This window comes from Aspergillus candidus (assembly GCF_002847045.1).
Source record: "Aspergillus candidus strain CBS 102.13 unplaced genomic scaffold BDW47scaffold_46, whole genome shotgun sequence".
Taxonomy (NCBI): domain Eukaryota; kingdom Fungi; phylum Ascomycota; class Eurotiomycetes; order Eurotiales; family Aspergillaceae; genus Aspergillus; species Aspergillus candidus.
Window position 1 is genome coordinate 181,083 of NW_020194051.1, and position 16,054 is coordinate 197,136.

The following is a 16,054-nucleotide window of genomic DNA, read 5'->3' on the forward strand; positions in this document are numbered from 1 at the left end:
GTCACATGTCGAATACACCCATATTCCAATATCTAGAAATCGATACAGGCACTCATGAACATTTTCTCCAATGATCCACTATGGGTCTCTTTTGTTGATAGGTGGAATTGGGGATTGTAGGTGTCGTACTACCTACCCTTCGTCAAACGATAGAGAAATAAAAAATTGGTTCGAAATACCCGTCGACAAAACTTAGAAGCCCATTTTAAGGTTGATCCACGGGTTTGATATCATCAATGGATTGATTAATCAACCACTTTATCCAACTTCACCCACGGATCGCCGGATCGTAAGGAAGTTTACCTCCTTCCACTCCGCGTCATCATCCCAGAATCCTAATATCTGTCATATTTCATTGTACTTTTTACCTCTCTCTCCCTTCTCTCTCTCTTTGATTTGACTTTTGATTGGATTTTTTTGCTTTCCTCTTTTTGGACTCCGACACCCTGAGAAAAAAAAACGCGCCTGACCCCATATCCCTACCTAGTTCTTGCCTCGGCACCGCCTCGTTTTTTTTTCCCGCAACGCCAGGACCATCACATCCCTCGTCCACTCGTATTACGATAAAGGAAAAAGATCATTGATTCATTTCTTCCTGGACAGCAGCCTGACGGCAACCCACCCCGGTACCCTACCTTACTTAACCTCCTCCAGAGACCCTTTTCCCCGCAGTTCATCGACCCTTCTGGCCTTTTCGCTGTCTCTGGTTTGCTGGACAGCAGTTGATCATCTTCACCAAGCTATCTTACCTGGTATTGGTCTTCTGTTCCCAAATCATTGCTGCCTCGTCGTTCCCCTCTCTCTCGCCAATTTCCTCCAGATCCCCCCTCCCTTTTCCGATATATCGATATCAATATATCAAGTGTGGTCCTCCTTGCATTGGTCAGTCGATCTTCAGCCAAAGCGGACTAAGGGGTGAAAAAGCAAGCCAAAACTAAAGAAAACAAATTTTTTAAAAAAAAAGAGAAAAAGGAAAAGGAAATTAAAAATAGGCCTTGAGAGGTCGCACGACTCTATGCATCAGGATTGTGGATAATCGCTCGGTCCTATCATAATCACCATAATCCCCAGTACGGTGTACCTTATAATATACCCTTCAAGCGCCCCAATCTTGATTCCCGGGTGTATCATCTACCTGCAGGGTAAGTGACTTCATTGCCTGTCGTTGCTGTTTTTGTCTTCTTCTTGCCTTGCTCCTCGCCCTTAAATCATTGGTCTTCTCTTCTTGTCGCGTTGCTTGTACATACGTGCCTCTCTTCCCACTTCCAACCAAGGGAATAGTGTTGCTGCGCCCATCCTTTATTCCTCACGCGCCTCACTATTGTTGTTTCATTCATCCCGTGCGAAATCCTCCGTTTCCTTTGCGCAGTGGCGGCAGTTGAGTGGACTAGAAAGAAAGAGAAAAAAAGAAAAAGAAAAAGAAAGAGCCCTGTCTGGCGGGATCCCTGATGTTCATGTTTATCGTCCGATCAATGATGCGGGATTTGGTCTCTTTGCAATGATGACAACTACTCACGTTCCGTCTTTGCCGCAGGAATCTTCAGGTTCGGTCTCGACTCACCCTGTCCATCAACTTCCCTGTGGCGCGCCTGATACTCTCCCCTTATTTCCCGGCCTCCTGAACGCCAGAGCGGACCATCGCCGGTCGCTTAGTCCTCCGACACCGACTGGGTCCAGTTTGGTACCGGACCCATATTCCAAGCAAGGCCACCGTCGCAGGTCGATCTTCAGAAAGCTGGCGGGTCCACGGGAAAACGCAAAGCGCCTCCTCCGCTTGGGGGTCCCCGGTCTCATGCAACCCACCCCATCGCCACCTGGCCTCCCGATGTCTCGCTCACGCCGTCCACGTCCCGTGTCGGAAATCCTAATTTCCGCAGACGATGCTCAAATGTTGGCGGCTGCAAATACGCAGACTGGCCGATTACGATCGGATTCCTCGTCAACCATTTCGGCAAATCGACCCCGCTCGGGATCGACACGCCAGAGTACCCCCCCTCCAGATTCCACCGCGCAGTTTCCGACCTTGCGCAACGAGAAAACTGTCGCGACGGGCAGCGGCATCACCGTCGGTGTCGCTCTCACGGAGCCCGTGCTGTATCTGCAGGGATACGATCAAAATGATCCGAGCACCAAGAAGTCTGCGATTCTGCGCGGGCAGCTGCATCTCAAGGTGACTAAACCTGTCAAGATCAAAAAGGTGTCTGTCTGTTTCCGTGGACATGCTCAAACGGACTGGCCTGACGGTACGACTGGATCCAATTTGCTCGACGCGTCCTTTTTGCTCATCAACATTGTTTCACTTTAGGAATCCCCCCGAAGAAAATCCACTTCCACGATAAGAACGACCTCGTCACCCATGGCGTCGTCTACTTCGATCACGGCGGTAGCACACTGATGCAGAATGATTACGGTGCATCCTTCTATCGACTTGCCAAACCGTTGCCGTCCGTGACGGGAAAGGATGGAACGACAACGTTCGCCCGTGAATTTTTCCCGAAAACAGGATCCTCGACCTCGTTGAGCAGTAGTGGGTCGAAGCGACTCTCCTTGCAGTCAAATCATCATCACTCGCGCAGCTTTGGCAAGAACGATGCACCATCCAACACCAGCGTTCATCCACCGCGCAACTACCTAATGTTCCCTCCTGGTGATTATATATATAACTTCGAATTTCCCGTTGATGGCTCTCTCCCGGAGACCATCAATACCGAACTTGGTTTTGTGAAATATGATCTTGAAGCCATCGTGGAACGGTCGGGCGCGTTCCGGCCCAACCTGCTGGGCAACCTGGAGGTCCCCGTTATTCGGACCCCAGCCGAGGGTTCGTTGGAGCAAGTCGAGCCGATCGCGATCTCGCGAAACTGGGAGGATCAACTGCACTACGATATTGTCATCTCGGGGAAGTCGTTTCCCTTGGGCACCCAGGTGCCCATCGCATTCAAACTGACACCCCTCTCCAAGGTGGAGTGTCATCGAATTAAGGTCTACGTCTCCGAAAATATACAACACTGGACAAGCGACAAGAGCGTCCACCGCTTTCAGCCAGCCAAGAAGGTCCTCCTCTTTGAGAAGCGAGCGGATTCTCCCAGTACGAGCACCTACCCTGGCAGCTCGATGCGTGTCATGGCTGGCGGCGGTGTCGGTTTCGATCAGCGTGGGGCTGCGGCGCGGGGCGAAGAACTCGTAGATCGAAGTCGGACGAGTTTATTGGGAAACGTCGCCAGCGACGCAGGAACCGGCCCGACCGAGATGGAATTCAATGTCCAGCTCCCGAGCTGCCACGAAATGAAGCACCGCGACGAGTCTCAAAGGCTGCATTTTGACACGACCTACGAAAATATCCAAATCAACCATTGGATCAAGGTATGCAACCTATTAGCGGATGTTGGTCTACACCGTGCTAATCTTACCTCTTTTGCCCAGATCGTACTGCGCCTCTCTAAGGTTGACGAACGGGATTCAGGAAAGAGGAGACATTTTGAGATCTCAATCGACTCTCCATTCCATCTTCTCTCCTGCAAAGCCACCCAAGCCAACATTTGTCTCCCCGCGTATACGACCCCCAACTCAGACCCCGTGCCGCAAGCGCAGGAGTTCGAGTGCGGTTGCCCCGGCGCCCCTCCCCTCCACCGGAACAACCCAGGCGGCCATCGTCCTCCCTCTGAGGGGGAGGAACCATTTCCTGGACGGCCAGTAAGCCGGAGCTTCACCAACGGCTCTGGCGGTTTAGCTCTGCCTCCTCAGGCACACTTGGCGTACGGGGCAAGCGAGCCGGCTACCGACCCGGCACCGCGCCCAATGCATCTCTTGAGAGCCCCGTCCTTCGCTCCACCTCCTTTCGAGGACGTCCCCCCGCCACCGCCGCTGATCACACCGCCACCCGAATACACTTCGATCGTCGGCGACAACGACCGGGACGCAGTGCTCGAGGACTACTTCTCGCGGCTTTCCTGCTATGAAGAGCATGCCGACGACGAACGCGGCCGAGGCCGTGTCGACGTCCCTCTCACCCCCGGCGGCCGCGTCAACCGCAGCATGGACGTTCCCCGTGAATGGGTACGTCTGGAAGAGTCAGCCGTTTGAAAGATACGCTACGCGACCGACGTTCCCCCCTACCATTTCCTATCCAATCAACGATGCACGGCTCACGGATAAACGAAATCACGAATCATTCATCAGCCTTTGCCTCTTTTTGCCTCTTTTTCCTCTCTAAATTTAATCTACTTTACACTGTTGGTACGATATTGGAGTTCAGCATCAAACTCGGGTATACCCGTTTAGTTTTGGGCTTGAATTTTACTACTGTATAGCTTGGATATTCGGGGGATTTACTAGCTCTGCTTGCTGAGTTGGAAGATAGAGTTGGATTGGCGTTTGTACTTTTGAATTTACTGTTGAGATGGGCGGATCTGGCTTCCTCGTTTGGGAGTTGGTATATACATATGTAGTGGTGTATATAAATCAGATAGGCACATATTGCGCGCTGTTTACGTTTGCGTTTCTTCTAGAACATTGGGGATTTAACATATAGATAATATCGGTAAGGTGCGCTCCAGAGAGTTCTATAGCGAAGCTCCGTAATAACATAAGCAAGCATCTTGAACATCAAATCAACACAAGCTACTACATTTGCAATGTGCCGTCTTTCTCGATCACACCTGGTTTCTACAACCTTTTTGTTACAAGAGTAGCCATCAAACCAATCACACTTCCATTCTTCCTCAGTAGCTAACCAGGCAGAGTCACCGCTATCGATCGTAACAGATTGTCTGACGACCCATCAAAACGGCGCAGTCACCCCTACAGGAAGACAAACTCTAAAGCTTCGACCGTCCATCAAACCCCCCCACAAAGGAAGAAGTCTTGATCTCCGCAGGCTGCGCCAGCAGCGGCCCCACAGCCTTGAAGAATGTCTTGAACTCCGACGACGCGGCGTGGGCTTTCAGGTTGTCGATGTCTGTATATCTATTTATTCACGGAGTGGGGTCAGCGGGTGGCAATAGCGTGATAGAGTAATTGGATATTATCATAGATATCGAAGAAAGAGGGGGGAAGGGAAGCATACTTCTCCACAATAATCAGCTCCTGGCTCTTGGGCGGCTGCAGGGCAAAGTAGATTTGGGTCTTGGGCTCCTGTTCCTGGACGTGCTTGGAGAGGGTTTTGAATGCTTCCACGAGCTGGTTACATTATATCATGTCCGCTGGTTAGTCTGAGTGTAGGAAAGGCGTGTATGAATACCTGGGTATTCATTGATCAGGGGTGGGTTTTATATAGGGTATAAACACACCTCGTTGAACTTCTCCGGTCGAGGGACGAGCTTCACGATGTTGTAGATTTCTCCTGCCATGATTTTATTTTCTGGTATCCCTTCTTAAATTATGTATAAGTTGAGTCTGGAAATAATGGTTTGTGTAATGTCTTCACTTCGTGTCTACGAGGTACGTAGCTACATGCTGCTACTATCAAGTATGGGTTCGGGCCGGCAACGCCTGGGAGGAAAGTGGAGAAGCCGAGGATGTGCGGTTGCTGAAGATTAACCGATCACATAATCTTGGGCTTTTATTCGGAGCTTCGTTACTGGGTTGAGTTTATATGCTGGGGTGAGGTACTGGCTGATTATACTATCAAATGCTTCCTCTCTGATATCAATGGGATGTTTGTCGTTTCGATCTGGCGCCATCAACTGGTGTCTTGCATACTTGGACAGTCACATGATAACACAGCGATGACGTAAGTAGCCATTCCTGCTCCAGATTCGGAAATAGCGAGCTCAGACCACCAACCCTACCAGATCTCTTTCTCCGATCAGGCTAACCCCGCGAAGATGAATGCTCGACATCAGATCTGCGGTCAAAGATGAAAAAGTCGCTTCTTCTAGTATTTATCCATGGCTTCAAGGTATGTCTGTTTCTGTTCTTCGCCGCTTGCCCAGAGGACACGCGCCAGTCAGACGGCCGCAATATGCCATATCGTCTTGCTGACCAGTCCATCGATAGGGAGACGATGATACATTTGGGAGTTTCCCCGAACGTCTAAAGGCAGTGGTGGGCCGTTGCTTGCCCAATGTGCAAGTCGCCACCGCCGTGTATCCTCGGTATGATACTCGCGGCGAGCTGAAAGAATGTGTGGCCAATTTTCGGGAGTGGTATGTTGTCGACGCGCGAACGATGAATCTGCGCGAGTAGTTGACTGACCTTTTGATATATAGGTTACAGAACCAGGTTATTGACTTGGAGGTTGAGAATCAGACCCCGTCGCCTACGGTCGATCCTTCCGTTCATGTCTTCCTGATCGGCCACTCGATGGGTGGAATTGTTGCTGCGGAATCGTTGATTTTGTTGGCTTCGGAGCAGCCGATACCCCCGAAATCCACCACAGGCCCAGAGGAGGATACAGGGAAAGGCCGTGCCTCTCCTGTTGTCGAACCCGGCTCGTTTATGTTCCCTCATATTCAAGGCGTGCTGGCTTTTGATACTCCCTTTCTGGGCATAGCGCCAGGTGTTATATCGTACGGAGCTGAAGGACATTACAAGAACGCCTCGTCTGCGTACAACGCAGTCTCCGAGGTAGCAGGATTATTTGGATTCGGCGGCAACAACGCGTCGTCTACCAAGGGGGCCACCACTCAGGAGGTCCGATCGAAACAGCAAAGTCCTGCAGCGACCAACAGCCCGGAGCCATCTACAGATGCCGCCGCAACACCTTCTTGGCAGCGGTGGGGTCGGTACGCCATGTTTGCGGGAGCTGCAGGCGCAGTTGCTGCAGGCGGCGCGGCAGCTATCTACTCCCAAAGACACAATATCACCAGCGGATGGGGCTGGATCTCGTCGCATCTCGAATTTGTTGGATGTCTGACACGGTCCGCCGAGATGCGCCAGCGTTTGGACCGCTTGGCCGAGGTCCAGAGGGATCGGGGCATCGGCAGCATCAATTACTATACGTGCCTGGGCAAGAATGCATCTGCGTTGGTCGAGAACACCGGTCCCGGACAGACCTCATTTAGTCAAAAGATCATACGGTCAAAACACCGCACATTCTGCACCCTGCCGGTAAACGTAGAGGGCCGGGACCTGCCTGTGCAAGAGGGTCCAGGTCTCGGATGGGTCCGAGCGGTGAACGATAATGCAAGCGACGAAGTCAAGGCGCACATTAGCATGTTCCTGCCCAAGCAGAACCCTGCCTTTTTGGATCTCGTTGGCGATGCGTCCAAATGGCTCGTGAAGTCCGTCGACAAGAGCTGGTACTCCTCCGCTACGGTTGATGAGCGTGCTCCACGGACCGACAACAGCAAGGGTTCGGACGACACTGATAACGGATTCATGGACGGAGACGATGTGGTGGTTGTGGATTAGATTCTTGGCTTGAGAAGGATAAAAACACGGGTAAAGGGGCCCAAGACGAGGGAGTGAAAAATCATGTTGAACCATTTCAAAGGTACTGCAGGTCTAGCCTCTGGCCGAACAACACAATTCGTCTAAGTCACCGCAAACAGATGCTAAGGATCCTGTGGGATGTGAGGGAGTGATTGACCAATTCCTGTCAATTCAGGGATTAGCATTCCGTTCTAAGCCACAAAAGCCATGCGGTATCGGCAGGGATGCAGCAATTTCTCAACCCCTCGTCGATCGTTCCATGCCTTCCGAGGTTCCAAATTTCGCCCTATCGCGGAGTGACACCTTGTGGGTTAGTGGACTTAGTACGCTGTCAAAGGTCCGACCACCGATACGTGAATGATTGCAGGTGGGGTCAGTTTCACTCCTGTCCTGCCTGCGTCCCGGTCGAGCGCGTGAGCCGACTGGTCCTTGCACCGAAGATGGTTATGTTATGGCATGATATGATACGCCGGAGTGGTCTGACGCTTTGGTACTATAAAATGGAGCTTATTTAGGTACCTTGGGTAGATAGGTACGTCGACCAGGAAGGGAATCCCAATAGAACAACAACCTTTGAAATCTTTATTACAATTCATTTACTGGGGAGATATTAATATGAACTTATCTATTCTGCATACTCCAACCGGTCTAGCATTCTAAACAATATTGAGGGACCGTGAGTGATTGCTCACCCACCTTCTCCAACTGGTCGTCCTGACGAGCCTTCGGAATCCTTTTCCTAAATTGACTGATTAACGTGGATCTAGACTTCTGCACATGCCGCACGCACCCGCTTAAGCCATGTACTAACCAACTGATTTTCTCGCTTGTTGCATGAATACCGAATACACTGGTAGAGTAGATCCACTCCCGGGTTCTGCTTTATTTGTATTTTTCTGTTTTCTTTTTTACGTCAATCATTAATTCATCTTTCTCACTTTTGTATTTGATTTCGGTTCGTTTAATTTTGATAATTTGGACTAAATCCATCCATATTCAACCATGATTTATATACATAACTAACAAACTACACTACGTATGTACCTCCGTCGTTAGCCGTTCAGACAGACCCCAGGTGCTACGTACGCTACCTACCGGTCCGGCTGATGGCACCACCTCCAGAGAACTATGTATATTAAACTGTATTGTACTTAGTTGCTAGGTACCTAGGTGCCTTGTCTACCCAAAGTACTAGGACGGGTGAAATAAGTACCTCAGTAGACTAGCCGAGAGTAGTATTTCGCCTACTGACGATTGATTTTAGCGGATCTCGCAGGGATGTTGAAGATTAGTCGTTTTTGGTATAGATTGGTACTTGTGTTGTAGTGTGTTGTACATAGAATTCGAGGATGGAGGGGTATTTTTTTGATTTAACCCTTGGTTCTTTTACTGTCTTGCTGACGGCTTTAGAATAAGTAGAGTAGGTGTTGGCATTTCGGGGTCCTTGCTGTGTTGGCTTGGCTTTTTTGTTATGGACGGGTGGGTTGGTAGATGTCTATAGGGATATCAGATAAGGTAGGATTACATGGGACTGAGTGAAAGGGTAGAAACGGATGTAGTAGATTAATAAGATATACAGCGCAGCGTAAGAAGCTTATATGGCAGATGCTAATGCACAGGGAAGTGTCTAGGCAGCAGTTCAACCCCAAATTAAGGGTGGAGAGAAATGCTGTATACGCAACATGGCGCTCGAATCCATTCGTCGGTAGTGCGTGAAGACAACGGGTTTCGTCGGAAAGAGTTCAGTTCGTGCCCGCTAGTGAACTCAAATTCATCAATTTATGCGAGAAAAAAACTCATAAAAAATCATATGATAAACGGGTGAAAAAGACAACGCGGTGGAAGGTTAATACTGGTGGACGTTATAGGTCGACGCGCGATGGTGATACATGCTTCCGGCGTACTCCGAGTTCGAGTCCTGGAAGCCCGCCTGTCGGCGGTCCTCCTCGTGGAGGAGTTCTTTCACTTCCCACGTGTTGGGCTTGATGCCGACGGAGAATTCCAGATCTTCCTTGGTGATGTAATCCCAGAACTGCAGAGATCAGCTATGCCCTTGACAGTCGGGTTTGATTGGTGGCTTACCTTGTAGACCATCATGACGGCAAGGAGGTTGCAGAATGTGGCGAAGAAGAGTCCGTCGAGGTAGTGCTGTACGTTGTCGCAGATGGTGTCGCTGAATCCGTACAGGATGACCTGTCCGCAGATAAACACCAACACACCGAAACAGATGTGGCCCAGCGGCCAGCGGTCCTCGAGGGTGTTCATCACCAGCAGCAACTGCATGATTAGATACACGGCAATGCATACCGCATTTAACAGGTACAAGACCACGAACATGCCGACGGTGTTGGTCGGACTCAGACCACCCCACGACTTGAAGGTCAGTAGCGACACGAGGAAAGATATGGCGAACATGGCCACTGATGTCAATCGCAGTAGCCAGACGGAAAGCGCAGTCCCATCCTCGTAGAGCTGAAAGCCCACGAACCCGTTGACGAGTAAAGATGTACACAGCGAGGAGGTCAGTCCGCTCTGAACGGCAACAAAATATGGGAACGGCCCGCTCCGTGGGGGAACAACTCCCGCATCGATGATCAAGGAGCACATTGTCAAAAGCATGTAGATATAGAAGAACGTGATAATCTCCTTGCGACCTGTTATGGGAAAGTACACAGCCCCACGTTAGAGATGATACGTCTACTCAAATTGCAGACTCGAAACGTACCGACCGCAGTGAACTTGGACCGGATGTGCAAGATCATAATCACCGTCATGCCCAGGGCAATAATATGGACAAACGATGCAGCGCCCTCGAAGATGATCGTGTTGGCGACCTCGACATTTCTCGCATAGCAGTTGGGAATGATTCCGGTGGAACCTGTAATCGACGAGGCGGGGCCCACCAGGGCGCAAAGCGGCAATGCCGCTTTTTCGCAGATGGTGTCGAAATCACCGAACCCCATCGCGGCGGATGATCGCGAAACTGTACACAGGTACGGGAGTGGGCGAAGTGTATGGGTATGATCGCAGTCGGATCTTGGTTTGTTTGATTATTTCGATGGATGGCAGATCCTCGTCTCCACAACGACCGAGACCACCCCACGACCCAAATCGCACGTCTCTCAGTGGACCGCAGCGAGTGCTATCTCACAGAGAAGACGGAAGAAACAAGCGCACGGAGAGGGGTGAGGATGGGCGCAAAGAGTCCGGAAATCGCCTAAGCAGGGTTCGCGGTCGACTCCGTAGCGATTGCTGACGAGGAATTTTGATGCTTTTGCGAATTGGTCGCTGGGGTTGGTGATCACGGGGTGCACCAGGTTCAAATCGGGACTGGTCTGGCCTGAGAGATGCTCCAGGCGCAACATGACGGCGCTAACCATAAGTGGGAAAGTTCCTGGTGATCCCGCTAGGCGGTCAGTCCCGCCCTTCAGTGCCTGGATGCCTGCCGGCCGGCCTGGCCTGAGGTTCTATTCAGGTACACTTCCCCACTTATAGTTAGTTCAGGTGCTTTAGGTGAATATGAGGATAGAGTAGGGTGGGATTATGGTAAGAATAGTTGGAATGTTCTAGCTTCAGTCTTATATTGAATTCGTCACCAAATCTCAATTTTGGTGTTGTATCAGACTCCATATTCTTGCGTGTCATGAACTCCCAGGAAAACACGGCACATGCAAGTATGACCACGCTCATCACCCCTATGCCAAGCCCTGGGTCTACGAAAGTTGCTATTGCACGGTCTGTCTTTGCGATGCGAAATGTGGCTCTTAATGGCTTCTGAACAACGATTACTTTAATCTCCCGGATCGCGATTAACTAGCCAAGCTAGGTCGACGACAACAGACGCAATTTACAATGCAAGCGGGTTCAGTTCCGCTCCGTGGCTTCAATGAACTTTCCTGGCTGCAAGAATCGAGTCAGACCACCGATAAGGCCTCGCTGAAGTGAAAGCTAGTAGGCTTTGTTTACAAGGTTTCAAGTCCATCCCAGCAAACCCCACTATAAGTAGTGGGTACGTCAGGGGAAGTAGCCGTGAAATTATCAACGCAGCCCAGGGGTCGTGGCTTCCAGTGTCGGTATGGTTAATTGCCGCGGCCCCAATGTTGGCTGTCTGTCACTTTCGATGCTGCTCAGTACAAGTCGATCACATCAAAAACGGGAAGGGTTTCCGGCCGCGCCCCCGACTTGGATCGGGTTCCTTTCCTTCTCCACTCGCCTTACTCAACGTCTGAGAGACCTTTAGTGAGTCTGTATGCTCACGTTGGTGTTTTTAATCTAAGAGCGACTTCTATACTGGATCGTTGATCGTGATCTTGCCAGCAAAACGAGTAAATTCATCACTGGACTATATGTGTCATTTCGTTCTCCATCCTCAATCACTACTTGAAGACCAGAAGAAGAGAACAAACACAAGAAAGCAAGGGTATATGAATCAAAAGTATAATTGATTAAATTTCAGAAAGGGAGAAAAAATCGAAATCGCTGGGGAAGGTCCTATTCAAGTGGACACGTCGCAAGATCATGCCATGGTTGCTGTCTGCCCTCAAAGTACTCAAGAAAGTTCAGAGAAAGTATGGAACGCAGTCTATAATGCCTAAACTATCCAGCGGAAAGAAGCGAAACATAATAAAGATAAAGGTAAAATAAATGAACAGTATTGATTCTTAATTAGAAATTCATTTATTCCTTTTTGGCATCTGTCTTTTCAGTAGCAGACAAAGCCCCTGCCGAACCGTTTTCCAGGGCGTGGCACCCTCGTTCGTTGGCCGGGTTTCGTCGAAACCGTTTGGTTGCCTCCTCCAGGGCGTTAGGTTCTGGGCCTGTGCGTGTACAATACAATAAAAGTGCTTACTCCAGTGACCGGGGTTTAACTTTGACGCTATTTCCCTTCTAGTCCCTTCCGCTAATTACTCGGTACGTCGATTCGGCCCCATAGTGCCAGCCTAGTACTACGGAGTACGGAATACGGAGTACGGACAGACCCCCATTCCAGCCGATTTCTTCTATTGCGTTGAATTCGGCTTTTCCTTAGTCTGCGGTTGGTTCGCTTCTCATTTCCTGGTCTAGAAAACCAGGGGTAGGAACCAATGAAACGTACTCAAACCGAGAGGTCGAAGTGTAGGTACTATACCCACCTGCCAAACCTATATCTCTACCTAGTCACTCATTCTTAGGTACTCCATCAACTCCTCTAACTTGCATGAAGGACACACATGACTAGAAAATTCGCGCACTGAAGAGTCACCGCTATGAAAGCTAAATTGCTACCTTGACTGTGTAAATCATCCTATACAATACATCTGGGACAAAAAACACGCCTCGGCATGATTTGAACCTAATATGCACACGTCCACCACCAGAAGCTAGCCCCTTTCAACGTGACGTTACTGATGTCATGGGTCGACTCTTGCGCCCACGGATAGGCAACTTCGGGGGCTTAGTATAATATCTGACGAGATATCTGGCCCCTGTCGAGACGGGCAAGGTCAGCCGGCATGAATGGGATGGTCCCAACGAACCAATGATGACAATTTGCCCAAGATATTGTCAACTCCTATAATTTGATATCCATCATCTCATCCCGAAATTTACTCCGTGGGGCAGAAAAGCCGTTTCTAACTTGGCCAAGTCGCTGCAAGTGGGCCGTTGTTGTCTAATGTTTGCTTCTTGAAACAATCGTTGGCACTTCCTTTCCTCTGCTGGACAAATCTTCTCCTCCTCTTCGCTCTCGGGAAGACAACGATGACGATGACCACCCACAGAGTAACATGACATCCCTTCCACCTTTCTTCAATCTTGTAACCCTCCATATTGCGCCTGCATGATAATCCTGGCTAGCGCCACGTGCGGGTGAAGCATCAACGGCTGCGAGGGACCGCGTCGATCTCCCATTGACCCGATCCGGCCAACGGAGATGGGTCCTGGTGTTTCACCCTTCAGGTAGACCAGGCCGTCTGGTGGACCAGTTCTTCCCCCCCCCGAGGATACATGCTCCTTCATACCTGTTTAGCGATTTAATATCCTTAGCCGCGGCATCTTTCCACTTCAAAGTGTTGCATCTTGGGTGACGTCCGATGACGCTAGACCTCCACTTAGGCAAGGATTTATTTTACGTTTTTTTGACTTTGAGTCTTTTCTTTATTATTTTATTTTATTTTTCCTGCGTTCTTGTCTCTCTTCCCTATTACTCTCCTTCAATCTTTTATTTGTTTTATTTTCCCTTTGTCATTATCAACGTTATTTACCATTTCAATTTATTTTTTTTTTCTTTTTTGCGTTCAACCGAAACGCCCGACAGTTTCTGCTTCGGGGTAGTTGAGAAGCGACGCATACCGGCATCAATTTATCAATTTACCAATTTATTTGATTGGACTTGAATTCGAATTACTGGAACAATTCAATTCTTTCCTTCTTTTTCTTTTCTCTTTTTTCCCTTTCCCTTTTTTTTTATTTTTCATTTTTTATTTTGATTTCGACTTTATTTTATTTTACTTAATTTTTTTTTATTACTCTCTTTCCTCTCTCTCACCATCTCCGCCCCCTGCTGGGACTTTCTTGCACCCGGCTTGTGATGGGCCCTAAACACCCCCAATGTTTCTAAATGGCAAACACCCTCGCCTGTCAATGCCCGCCATGACAGCATGTGTCTGCACCTGGCAATTGTATATTACCGGCTCCCCGTCCAGAGCTCCAGTCGACTATTGACCGTTCGACTTCTTCTATACTAACTATAGAGTTGGCTTTCCCCTCCCCACGGCCTAGGCGCCATTGCCCTCCAGTTCGCTATCATCAGCACATGGTTTACAATATACATCAGCCAAACGCTTCATCCCTGGTCAATCAACATAATTTCTATATTCTCCCCTTCCTCTTCCTCTCTCCACCCTCCTTGAAACCTTGCGCTGTCCGCCTTTGATTTGACAGCGATGTGCAATTACTTCAAGAACTACCATATCTACAGCACCTGCCGCGAGCCCTCGGCGCATTTCATCGAGACATCGCTGGACGACACGGACAAGAAAGAGACCCGATGCAAAGATAGTCCCCACGATCGGTTCATTGTGGTCATTGGGAAATGTCGCCTATGCTGTTGAACATTTACTGCCTGTCTTGGATGCATATGTATGGATTGATTGTGTGACACCTTCACCTCAACCCTCCTTCTTCCCTCCGTCTGCGCGGCATGGACCGCTGCAACTGCTGTGCTCTTTCAACTTTCAACTCGTGCTTTCTTAAATGCGCCTTGGATGGGCTGGTTCCATGGATTCGACCCGACTACGTGACTCATGACCGTGACGATCCCGCATATCTCTCGAAGAATTTATTCCATCTTGTTAGATGGTTGTGGTCGAGGGGAGATGTGTAGACCGTCTTCTTCTTTTTATGTTTTGTTTTTTTTTTGGATCTTCTACTACCCTCTTCGCGGCTTTCTTTCCATTTTGCTGTTCTGTTTCATTTTCCCCCCTCCATGCTTTTTTTTTTTTTTATTCGCCTCTCCACATTTTTCTCCTACAGGATAGGATATGATATACGGGATCGGGACCTTGGATTGGTATTTGGGATTTGTTTGTATGCAGCACGGTACTAAAACGGAGTTAAAAAAAAGTGGATACTTAGAATCGGTTTGCGATATTTATTCCATCTATTCTTTAGTTCCTGTTCTTTCTTATCCTGTTGGTTTCTTTAAAATCCCACCCATTGTTCCAAGTCTCCAGCTGTACAGGATAGACATTGCTGTGACATCTCGAATGAGGGGCAAGAAAGAACCATTTTGCCAGGTAGATGAGGGGAAATACAAAAAAAAAAAAAAAATCCAAGGGGGTGAGGGGAGGGGGAGGGAAAGTAAAAAGATCAAATCATTTACTAGCGTTGCGACGAGGTATATTATATTAGGCAGGTACTGTTGTTATTATAACCAGTTTCGTCATAAATGATTCTGCTACGAGTCAGGGTCAATTGATTGTTTGGGATAAGAACCTAAGAACCTAATATTCCGGTCCCGTTTGTTATCCGTTGATGGTCCGGCTTATTGCTCTAGACTCGCGAATGATCATTCAGTCACATGTCGATCTCTGGTAGCGTTGGGGAAAGGGAACGAAATCCATTGATGTGAGTGAGTGGAGGAGTTCAAGGATGTATCAGGGATTTGGAAGTGGAGGGGAGGGGAAATGAGTGCAGTGGCTTGTTGGAAAGAAAATATTGATGGAATGGGGTTAGGGTAAAGGGTAACTGGTAGATACCTAGGTAGAGGAAACTGAGATATTAGAAAAAAATAGAGGATATCAAATTAAAAATAAATAAATAAAACGCCTTGACCCTTTCATCATCGTTTGTTCAAGGATTTAGTTCAGGCGAAACCGGAGCAACTAGGGCTACGAGCCCTTTCCTCTCTGTCCCGCCAGTACTATACTATACCTACAATAGATGAGGATTTAGTTATGCATCAAGATGTCTCTTCCAATTCTTTTTTTTCTACCTAAGTATACACACTATACTAATACTACGTAGCTACATTCGGAGCACACAACCCCCCCTTCTCATAGCTGCTGCTGTTACTTGCGTGCCGACATGGTAGCATACATACTACATACTACTACTACTACTACTACTACTACTACTACTACTACTACTACTACTACTACTACTACTACTACTACTACTACTACTACTACTACTACTACTA

The 16,054-nt window shown here is 48.8% G+C and overlaps 4 protein-coding genes across 4 annotated transcripts; 2 read left to right on the plus strand and 2 right to left on the minus strand.

Annotated features, from left to right (window-relative positions):
- The first annotated feature begins 990 nt into the window (after positions 1–990).
- Positions 991–4,154, plus strand: BDW47DRAFT_62704 (arrestin family protein). Its single transcript, XM_024819471.1, has 3 exons — positions 991–2,243; positions 2,306–3,363; positions 3,424–4,154. Exons 1-3 carry the CDS (start codon positions 1,499–1,501, stop codon positions 4,081–4,083), a joined length of 2,463 nt encoding a protein of 820 aa, XP_024669508.1. The 5' UTR covers positions 991–1,498; the 3' UTR covers positions 4,084–4,154.
- Positions 4,155–4,585: 431 nt separating this feature from the next.
- BDW47DRAFT_110430 (putative quinol monooxygenase) lies at positions 4,586–5,374 on the minus strand. Its single transcript, XM_024813726.1, has 3 exons — positions 5,289–5,374; positions 5,066–5,178; positions 4,586–4,965 (listed from the first exon to the last, which is right to left on the minus strand). Exons 1-3 carry the CDS (start codon positions 5,346–5,348, stop codon positions 4,818–4,820), a joined length of 321 nt encoding a protein of 106 aa, XP_024669509.1. The 5' UTR covers positions 5,349–5,374; the 3' UTR covers positions 4,586–4,817.
- A 435-nt stretch (positions 5,375–5,809) lies between these two features.
- On the plus strand, positions 5,810–8,011 carry BDW47DRAFT_110433 (esterase/lipase family protein). Its single transcript, XM_024813727.1, has 3 exons — positions 5,810–5,899; positions 5,998–6,146; positions 6,210–8,011. Exons 1-3 carry the CDS (start codon positions 5,858–5,860, stop codon positions 7,351–7,353), a joined length of 1,335 nt encoding a protein of 444 aa, XP_024669510.1. The 5' UTR covers positions 5,810–5,857; the 3' UTR covers positions 7,354–8,011.
- A 914-nt stretch (positions 8,012–8,925) lies between these two features.
- BDW47DRAFT_110434 (chitin synthase export chaperone) lies at positions 8,926–10,893 on the minus strand. The gene is made up of 3 exons (XM_024813728.1): positions 10,100–10,893; positions 9,457–10,028; positions 8,926–9,406 (listed from the first exon to the last, which is right to left on the minus strand). Exons 1-3 carry the CDS (start codon positions 10,335–10,337, stop codon positions 9,221–9,223), a joined length of 996 nt encoding a protein of 331 aa, XP_024669511.1. The 5' UTR covers positions 10,338–10,893; the 3' UTR covers positions 8,926–9,220.
- Between the last annotated feature and the right edge of the window lie 5,161 nt (positions 10,894–16,054).